Source organism: Sinocyclocheilus anshuiensis, unplaced genomic scaffold (assembly GCF_001515605.1).
Source record: "Sinocyclocheilus anshuiensis isolate Anshui unplaced genomic scaffold, SAMN03320099.WGS_v1.1 scaffold916, whole genome shotgun sequence".
Lineage (NCBI taxonomy): Eukaryota > Metazoa > Chordata > Actinopteri > Cypriniformes > Cyprinidae > Sinocyclocheilus > Sinocyclocheilus anshuiensis.
In genome coordinates, this window is record NW_015548264.1 from 2,309,201 (window position 1) to 2,320,113 (window position 10,913).

The window sequence follows — 10,913 nt, forward strand, 5'->3', positions numbered from 1 at the left end:
TAAAATATGAAACAAAAATTGATAAAGATTAAATATAAAAACTTACAACTCAGGAAATATATGTAGAAAAATTTAAATATAAATATAAAAATATACAAATATAAAACAGTCAACCTCACTAATCAATTAGTTGGCCAATTAGGTGACACATGCCTAAAATAAAAGTCGATTAAAGGACAAAAATGTAAAAGCAGTATGTCCAACACAACCCACATGACTTAGGAGTGAACAGACCAGTGTTTAGGAAGTGAAAATGAGTGCAAAACTAATAATACACAAAGGACAAAAAGCAGTTTTGGATTTTGGTGAGGGTGTACAGTTATGTATCTCTGCATCTGTGTGTATGTTTGAGAGATAGGAAAATGTGTGTGCATGCTGCTGCCACTGTGCTTTAGCTCTGCCTCGGGCTACCAGCCACCCCAGGAGAGTGAGGGAAGTGAGGAAAGAAGGAATAAAAAGTGAAAGAGTGCTGCAGATGGTTTTGGGCGCTACCTGTTTATTTAAGCCAGAACAATGGCGCGCTTCAAAACACACGTCGTCGAACGTGACACGGTTTTGGCAAAAGTCCTCCTTCTCTCTGTTCTCTCAATGGGCTAAGTGTGTGGTTCGGTCTTGACGGTTTTGTGCTTGAGAGAACTTAGATTTTAGAAACAGAGATTTGCTTAACACACTGTTTCGCATATTGCTTCAAGCTCTGGGATAAGAATAAGCCCGTAGTTTCGCTTTGACTTGCTCTCGCATGCAACCGGCCGCAGGTTTTGGTAAGTTTCCCCAGTAACCGTGCTGGAGCTCGGTCTGTTGGATTGACAGCTGAGTGCGGGATGACATTTAATTCCACTGACACCAACACCAACAGGAAACTTAATCACGGTCTCAAATTTCTTTATGCACATTAGTTTTAATAAAAGACGCCTCTGTATGAACTGATTTATGTCACGGCCAACTGGCTCAAATTTCCATTCACAAAGCCAAACGGTGAGGAAAAGACTGATGTCTGCTTTTTTTGCAAGATGCATGTGGCAGTTATAAAGATGAATTTGTTTAGCTTAAAGGAATAATTTAACCAAAAATGAACACTGTGTCATTATTTACTCAACCTCATGTACTGTATGAATTTTTGTAAGAATTTCCTGGCAACTCTTTTCCATGTAAATGAGGACTGGGAATGTCAATCTTGACAAAGACAAAAAAAATATCTTAAAAGTACACAAAAAAGTACTTCTACCCAAAATTCTGAAGGTTAATGAAGACAGAGTCTTTATTCACAAATAAACATTGGCGTGTTCATGAAAGTTCATGAGAAAGTAGTGATGTCTAATTTTTCTTCTGAGTCAAATTCTTTCCAATTCACTCATTTTACACTCATTTATCTGATTCACCAAAACAGTCTGAATGATTCATTCATTCACCGACTCAATGATTCAGTCACAGTGTTTAACAGCCCATTACATCTTGGTTTGTTTATCACACAAAGTTTTTGTTTGACTGCATATAGTACAGTACATATAGACTTGGAATAAAGTGTAAGTTCCATATGGATAACCTTATAACAATTTTATGGTGCATTTTTGCTATTTGCGAATCTTGAATGATTTAATTTATTAGTTTTAATTGCATTGCAAACTATTCAAAATATCTGCTTTTATCTTTCACAAAAGAAAAACAAAATCATACAGGATTGGAGCAGCATAAAGCTAAGAAAATAATCACAAGAATTCAATATTTTCTCTGAACTATCCTTTTAAAATTATCTCTTTGCAGTTTCTTTTAAATAAAATATAGCGGTTTTAATTTACAAAAATAAACTCTTTCAAAATACAAGAGGCCTAATTAAACTGAATGACTTTTGAGCTTAAAACATAAGCATCTGTGCCAAAAATGTAAATGTCATGTTGTCAGTGGTTGCATTTATGCACTTTCTTCTGTTGCACTCTAAGCCTGAAAGTCTGTCTGTGCATGCCATTAAAACCAGCGCTCTCGCTGATGTCCTTTGTTGCAGAATGCAGCACAATATTTGTGCGCGACCGCATGAGATTCCTGTGTTGCCCTGATCCACAGAGAGAGGGGAGAGTATGTGGAACCGTTTAATTACCCCTGAATCTGCTCGCGACATGACGGGTGAACCGCAGAGTCTGTTTAAAACTGGCCCCCAGCCACAGACCGTGCAGAGAAAGCACAATCCGCTCTCCACAGCTCCAGATGACACACAAAACACAGCGCATGTACAGAGAGCGAGACTGGCAGCCAGATATAATGTGACATTAAAACAAATAGCCAAGAGAGGAGGTTTACAAGAGTGAAAGCTGAAAGAGAGCTACATATAAATTTTTTACGGAAGTTTTATTCACTTCTAGTTCTCTTATAAGTGATGTGTGTAATTTTTTTTTTTTTTTGATGATAAAAAACACTCCTTTTTTAGGTTCTTTCTGATGACTGAGTCATCTATATTGACTTGAACTGACAGAAATATGCCCTTCACAAGCAGGGCTACAGACTCCATTCATGAACAAATGACTCTTATGAACCGGTTCTTTTTAATTAAAGTAATTTTTTTTTTGAAAACCAAGAGCTTCAAACTTTCTCATATGTTCATTTGAATCAGACTCTCTTGGTCAGTGAATCGTTCAGAGACATTACTGAGTTCATACTGAGTCCCTCACTTAACTGCAAGTAATTTTTTGGGAATTTTTTTGGTACGATAAACCGTTTCATAAACCTGTGATATAGTCTACTAAACATTAGGATTGTTTAGTATATAGATTTGCCAATATTTGTACATGACAACATGTAAAAATGTATAACAAATAAATATGACAGCATCAAGCTGGTACAAATAGTGTTCAACTAGTAAAACTACACGTTTAAAGAAATATTAATGCAATGATAAAAATAAACCCTAATAAAATAAAAAATTACACTTTAAGGCTAAAAGCTCCTAAGTAAATACTGATTGATGCTGGAATTTGTTAACTTTTTTCCCCCTTTTTTTTGTCTAGAGCCCTGACAAGCAAACAAGCACACACACACACAAACTAATACACATGGCCACTTAAGTCGTACGAAATCTGACTCGTCTGGAAACGCTTGTCTAAGGACACCATTGAAATTCAATAACAGGTGCACTACTTCCCAACACACTGCACTCAGTATCTAGTCAGTAACCTAATACACAACATATGACACACAGGTGTAAACAACACACACTGCATCTGAATAATAAAACACTCTGCTTATTAATAACTATGTGTTATGAAGAGGAAGCTAAATGTACAAATCCCTGAGCCAAGTGGTTTCTGAGGGTCATTAAAGGAGTCTAACATCTAATAGGGCCAACAGAAGACTAAGCACAACAGGATGTGATATGTTAAAAGGTCAATAAGGACGAAGCCCTTCCACAGCCACAGAGTAAATAATTCATGCGACAGAAAGACTTCAGGTGACCTTCAAGTTCCTTACAGCACTCCAGACAGAAGAGAGCAAAATAGAGCGAGAGAGTGAATGAGAGGAAGGACATGAAATATAAAATAAACACACACAGAATCATAGATAGAGACAGAAGCTTTACCAGTAACAAGCTACTTTTCCAAGAAGCAGTGAACAACAAGAACACTATAAACAATATACACTATCAAATGTGTTCGGTCTTTATCTTATAATGAAGCTTTGGGAAATCCAGATGTTTTTAGTGAATCAGTTCATTCAGATGTTTCAGTAAATAAATAAATAAATAATTCACAAAAGAGTATTCTAATATTAATAACTGTCATTTAAAATATAGATAGGTGCTTAAAAAAGTAAAAAAACAAAACAATCAAAAGTTAAATTCAGCTGTTGATTATGGAGCCCCGTCCATGACATGCAGAAGAAAAAAATAGATATTGTGGCCACAAATGAAGAAATAATTCCCACAACTTATTAAGTTGTGGCCACATTTGATTAATTTGTACCCTCATTTTAGTTAATATTTACATAAACTTGGGTCACATGACTACTAATAAATTCCCTTGTTTTAATATAGTTATATTGTGGTGACTAAATAAATGTAACTAAAATGTGGGAGAATAAAAACATTTATTATATTATATTAAAAAGTACTAAAGTAGCTTGTAGCTTGACAAACTATATTTTAAAAGTAGCTTTATTATGTGAAAATTAGACAGAGAAAAAGACAGAGATAGAGAGCGAGAGAGAGACAAATAAAGAGAGAGAGAGATCTACTTCTGGTGAAGAGGGGGAAAACAGATAGGCAAGAGACGGATGCAGATGAGGCCGTGAGAGAAACCAACATCATTCCCAGCCTCTCCATATAATCATTCCCATCCACCCCAAATCCTGGCCAGACGCCAGCTTGCACTTCACCCCGCAGTCAGCGAACAGCCCGCTATTATAGGATGCCTCCAGTCTGCGTCCAGTGCGGTCGGGCAAGGAGTGTCTATTTCGGAAGATTTAGGCTGAATTCCGACGACTCGCAGTCTCTCGTCGTCCCAGTGTCGCCCATCCCAATCAATCCCAGGAGGCCATGGGGCAGGGTAATGAAATGGGAAGCCTGGTAATTACGCTGTAGTGAGTAATTATCAGGTTGTTTCACAAGCACTTTAAAGTCCCCGATGCACCATTTTACCAGCGTGTGACAGCGGGATGGCCTTTTTCACAAAGGGACCTCCCTATCAGAGGCGTGTGTCCATATTTTGCCACCTGCAGGGGGCAGTGTCTTCATATGCACCGACCACCTCCACACTAATCTGGCATCTCAGATGGTATTTATGTGGGGTTTTGGGCACACATGGACCCTACAGTGTGAATTCACAACCTCGTAACCACAAGTCTGAGATCCGAAAGGCAATCTGACAAGCATGTGGAAGGCCTATCCCACAACGTACTGACAGATGAACGGGCCGCTGATAGCTCTGACAAGAGCAATTTTCACAGATGGTAGTTTAAAGCGTACGAGGGGAGTAAAAAGAAGACATAGCGCTGGTATAATTACAGGGAGGGGAAACAAAGAGGAAAATCTATCACTCGGCCATCGTTTTACAACTAAGATGGATCTCTCCGTCTGTGATCGTCCGACTGGCCTCCCCGGAGGCGGCACAACTGAATTGCAAACTCTATGTGCAACTCATGATAAATCTGTGTGTGTGTGAGAGATAGCCGTCCCCCTTCTCGGCGCTCGTTGGAGTGTGCGTCTCTGGAGAGCATGTCTGCGCGTTTATTTGGCTTAATTACTATGCTGCATTCACAGGGGGAGTGAGAATGAAAGACACTTCACTTAACGACTATCCTCTCCTGGCCAACTACTGTCTGCCCACCGCCTTCATTAAGACAGCCGCTCTCTTCCCCTCCCGCTCCCTCTTTGCCACTCTTCCTCCATCCTTTCCTCTCTTCCTCTCTCTCGTTTTAACACTCAGACACTGTGTGGGTGTGAACAGTGATCTGTCATACTGCAGAGCATCAAAAGAGCCATCAAGCACCCGTGGACACACACACACACAAACAGCTCTATGACCATGGCCAGGTGTCTAATTATCTAAGCCTGCCTCCATTCTCACACATCTTGCTGGCCAAAAACACATCAGACACATTTTCTGTATATTTCATGACAGCAAAAATGCATGATTTAAATGTTTTTAATATTTTGATATTATATCAATATTATATAAATACACAGTACAATTTTATGACAGAAAATTAGATTAACGAACAAATTCTGCATCAAAAACAATTCTTTCTAGTAATATTTGTTCAAAATTCACTCAACAATTATTAAAAAGGGAAACTTTTCATTTACAAGGCTGTCAGTAGATTTTGGAGGTAGAATGCTGACTTCTAAATGATACGTTACTATTTGCATGCTACTAGTCTTGTATTTCTGTGTGCTATTTGCTCTTTAGACATTATCTGGTGATCAAATTAGTCTTAACACACCTGAATAAAATGCTACAATAGACTGTTTTCTAACCAGGCATAAAGTGTTAAAGTAACAAGCGATTAAATCTTTTTGTTCATATCTAACAACGAGCGACAGGACATTTGACATTTTATCACATGCTTAGTTATGTATGTCTGTGGCATCACACTGGAAAGCTGCCCTGCTCTAGAGATCCCATTTGTCCGAAATCCTATTCCACACAAGTGTTACACAAACACCAATTATCATTTGATTGGCGGTGGTTGTGTTACGTCACACAGCATTTTCGCAATAGTTGGAAACATCTAGTTTGTTCTCAGTTTAAGAGGATTCAGAATTCAGTAAAAAAAAATAGTTCTTATCCAATGCGAAAACATCTTATTGTACAGAATGTGAGCCATTTTGACATCCCCAATGGATTTGCATAGCAGTACAGCTTGTGTGTGTTTTTATCTGACTACATCTGTTAATCAAACTTAATCCAAATCCATTACGACATACAAAAAACTCAGAAAAACATATCCATAAAGTGCACAGGTGGCATAAGTTTGGAAAGCATTTTGATGACGCAATGTGAGACTGTTTTCCCACAATGCTTTGGGCCATCCAAGCACAACAGCATTAACTCAGAGAAGCATGTGATTGATCACAGGTGGACCTGCATCTTTTATATATTAAAGTCTCCAGCCTTTCCTCTTAAAGTTAAACAGCAAATGCTGATGCTCGGAGCAACAATTGGTTTCTTAAATCCTCTCTGTTCTCTGGCTCTCTCTTTCCTAACAACACATTCTCAGACAAAAATAAATTGTCTTTTTCACTCCTTCTTCATTCTCTGTCTCTATAAAAGAAATGAGAGGGCGTTAAATGGACCCTGGTGGGGTAAACCCATGCCACACACAGATCTTACAATCAACACACCAGAAGCGCAGATTCACTGACAGAACAGAAGGCTATATTTACCAAATGAGGGAGAGAGAGATCACCACCACACATACATGCGTATACTTTTGGTCATGTTCCTGAACAAAGAACCACAGCAAGCCCGCTAAGCTTACATTAAAAAGCGAAACGGCCCAAAATATGCCAAAAATGCTGCCACTTATTTCCGTGAGAGATGAAAGCTCTGGTTTACAAAGAGGCTGCTATAGTCTGGATCTCTCCGCTGTCTCCTTTAAAATAGCACAGCCCAGAGAATAACATGTTTGCTGTTACCACCATTCACGCATAGCGGCCAGCATCGTCAAAGTATTCGAATACAATGTGTTGAGTACTGTATGAGAGAATAATGCTAATACACAATGTGTGCGAGCATAAGTATGCATACTTGCTAGAATGTGTACACATGCCATTTATTGTGACAAAGCTAGTAAACGCAAAGGTATTTCGTCTTCAGTACAAGTTGAATTGACAGCAGTTTTTTAGCACTAAAATGTCCCACTTATCCCTCCCTTTCATCTAAAAAGGCAAAATTCTAGGTTAAATGAGGCACTTACAATGGAAGTAAAAGAGAAACATCTGTAAATGTTAAAACACTCACTGTTTCAATAGTATAGAAACAAAACATAAACCATATACATACATTAACATGATTTCAGTGTGGAAAAAAACACTTTCTAACCTTTTCCGTGTAGTTACTTCTAATTTTGACAACTTTGTTGCCATGACAATAGAACACCATAAACCCTAAAATGACTGTAAAAATAGATTTACAGCACACGTTTTAACAGGAGAATCAATGTTAGTGCTCTTATCGAATTAGACGCTTCACGTTTCACTTTAAAATGTTCACTTTCAAAATTGGCCACATTCACGTTAGTGCTTCACTGTAACACATTTTTTTTTATCTCCTTTCTTTTTTTTTAAAGAAAATGACAGAGGAGTCAAAATTATATGCGTGCTAATCAGCATACTGTCAATTGAGCTTAACATGCATTGAACCAGGAATATTCCCTTAAAGGACTGCTGTAAAATCAATTTGGAGGCATGAGAAATTAGACTTCTGGCTGCAAATGCAGAGTCATTACCCACGATACCTCATTCAGAGTTCACAAGCCGAATGACAGGGTACCAGTGCAGAGTTTAGAGCTACAGGACAGTGCAACCGGAAAAATTATATAGAAGAGCCAATACATGCACTTTGAACACATGGAAACAATCTGTTAGGGCAAAACGAGACTAAATCCCATGCAAGAGAGTGAGAGAGACTGTCAAAATGAAACAGCAGAGTGACAGTGAAGGAATCCAAATATATATATATATATAATGGCAAAAAAGTCAAATTTGCGAATGTAAATAGGTGTAAGACAGGTAATGAGAATTAAAAAAGGTAAAAAGGCTTGTATGCGTTGGTGATGGGACTGGTTGCAAAACTTACCCTTGTAGGAGAGCTTGAGTCTGGGCACGCTCTCTTTGGTGTGCTGGGGTGCAACTCTTCCAGGTAACGCCACCCCACACAACAGCAGAAAAATCCCAACTAGGTAATCCATGGTGCTGGAGCGCTGGCCTCCAGCCCAGGGGGGCTTGCAGCCCACAGTGCCCAGAGCAAAGTGCTTCCCTCTGGGATAGCGGAGATCTTCGTAGTCCCTCCTTACTTCAAAAGATCCAGCGCCTGGAGCTTCTCCCCAAGGAGGCAATCCGAAATCAGATTCCAAGTGAAGCAGGAGACGGGGGTTCACATGGCTCCATGTGGGGGGCGTTTCACCGGTCGTGGGGGTAAAGGTGTACTCCTCAGGGATGCGTTCTCGGACCCTGGTGGGGAGGACCGGTGAGTGGGATTGTGTGTTTTTGGGAGAGGTAGAGTTTCAGTAAGGGATCCGGCAGACCCTCTCTCTCCGCTATGGCTTCGCGCACACACACTCTCACACACACTCTCACAGACTGCTGCTTGTGTCCACGGCTCAGCCTGAATGAGAGGGAGAGAGAGAGAGCAGTACACCATCCACCGGAGCACAGGAGGGGAGGGGAGAAGAGGAGAGGGAGGGTAAGCAGCTGAAGGGGGGGGACGAGGGAGCTGAGCTGAAAGGAGAGGTATGCGAAAGACTCTTCTGCAAAGGTTTGGCTGCTCTGTGTCCTTCTTTTCTGCATTGCTTATAGGCTGCACCTACAGTGCATTGTCTTCCCTCCTCTCCTTTTTGGCTTTCTGGCAGACCATCATATTTCATCATATTCTGAGCCTCTTGAATATTTCTGTTTGTCTGTGCATTAGCCTGGATTTATGTGTTTGAGTACAATTAAAATAGTGATAATGAAAATTGTATAAAAGGGTTGATTAAAATAGCATACTTACATATTTAAATAACATTACAAATATTAAAACAAAAATAATATTAAAATATTATATTAAAACGTCTTTATTTTTTATTATTTTTTTAAATTAATATTAAAAAAATAAAAATACAAGAAATTCTATCTATCTATCTATAATAAAAATGATTAATATAATAAATTAACCATAAAATTATTAAAAAATAAATAAATAAAGGAAGAAGTAAAAAAAATACATACATAAATATCTAAATTCAGGAATTGAGGTTAATAAATACTCTAAAATAAAATAAAAATAGAAAAAAAAATCTATCTATCTATCTATCTATCTATCTATCTATCTATCTATCTATCTAATAATAAATAGATCAATAAACTGTAGAACAAATTCTCTGCTACTTTAAAGTATTTCTCTTTTTGTCATTGTGAGAAATGTTCCTCTTTGGTGTCCATAAACCAACTTCAGCCTTTCTATTAAAATATGTGGCAAGCAAATGAGATTTACTAGTAATACTTAAAACATAAATTAAAAAGTAATACATCGAGCTAGACTATCCTGCCTTCTTACCCTTCACTCACTCTCTGCTTGTTGCAACAAAGCCTCTGATAGACAGAGGTGTTAATGTGTGATTTTTCACCCCTGAGTGCTAAAGACAAAAGTGCCTCACAAACACCAGCTGAGTGTGTGAAGGTATTTCACAACCTCGCAAATGCGCAAAAAAGAAAAAAAAAATCGACAGATCTCTCAATGCCTTTGGCATGTCTGTATATAAGTGTTTCCTGCTTTCATGAGAGGGTCTGTGCCAATGTCTCATCACCTTTACAACCAAACATGCTCTTTAGGTGTTTACACCACATAGACCTGCGGAGATGATGGACAGACACTACACCTCCTCCTCCTTAGACATCAGGAGGCTAAAAACATCCACCTGCAGCCTGGTCTCTATCCACTCACAGCAGATCCGCTGGCATGCCGAGGTTTTCCTCTGGTCGTCGCTCTTCTGTACCGCAACTATGTGGAGGGGATTTGTCAGGGTGCTTTGACTAATGATGTCTTAATGAATTGCGACTCGCCGTGCGCTAAAACGAGATAGCTCATTGACAACTAGTTTCCAGAAGCCTGTCAGTAGCAAAGTGGCAAATATAGCCTCTGAAACATGAGATCCACAGAGGAGTGGCCTCCTCGAAACACAGCGAATGGATCCTGTCAGTCAGAGTGGCTTTCATAAATACGGCATTTGTGTTGAGGATGTAGGCTTGCTAAGTGTTTGTGTAATCTTTAGTGCAAATGCAATGGGTCTTTGACACCTGTTGGTGTGGAATGATTTGTGCAATCTACTGTACAAATAACAAATGTAAATAATTACCTGTCTGTCACTTACGACTAGGCCTATAGGCAAATGCTCACATTGCTGGCATGTATATACATGCAGAAGCACACACGTGCATGTACAAATCAATGACACGTAGGTGACTTCTTGTATTCATCCTTTGTTCCAAGAAATGACTGAAGGTGATATAAGCGACAGTTGGTGATGCAAAAACGAATTAGTATTTTTGTCTAATTTTTCAGTTAAAATATCTAAAAATCCTTAAAACAAGGATAATTTACTTTAGAAATGCAAACGGGATCAACTAGGATCATCAAAATACCACAAAATGTTTTTAATGTATTTATCAATATATATATATATATATATATATATATATATATACACACACACACACACACACACACACT

The 10,913-nt window shown here is 38.7% G+C and overlaps 1 protein-coding gene across 1 annotated transcript in view; it reads right to left on the reverse strand.

Moving 5' to 3' along the window:
• LOC107655621 (semaphorin-3aa-like) overlaps positions 1 to 8,811 on the reverse strand; it is a 37,052-nt gene extending 28,241 nt beyond the window's left edge. Inside the window, exon 1 of the mRNA XM_016443189.1 lies at positions 8,283 to 8,811. Coding sequence (XP_016298675.1) covers positions 8,283 to 8,394 — 112 coding nt within the window. The 5' untranslated portion in view covers positions 8,395 to 8,811. The remainder of the gene's footprint in view (positions 1 to 8,282) is intronic.
• Positions 8,812 to 10,913: the final 2,102 nt, after the last annotated feature.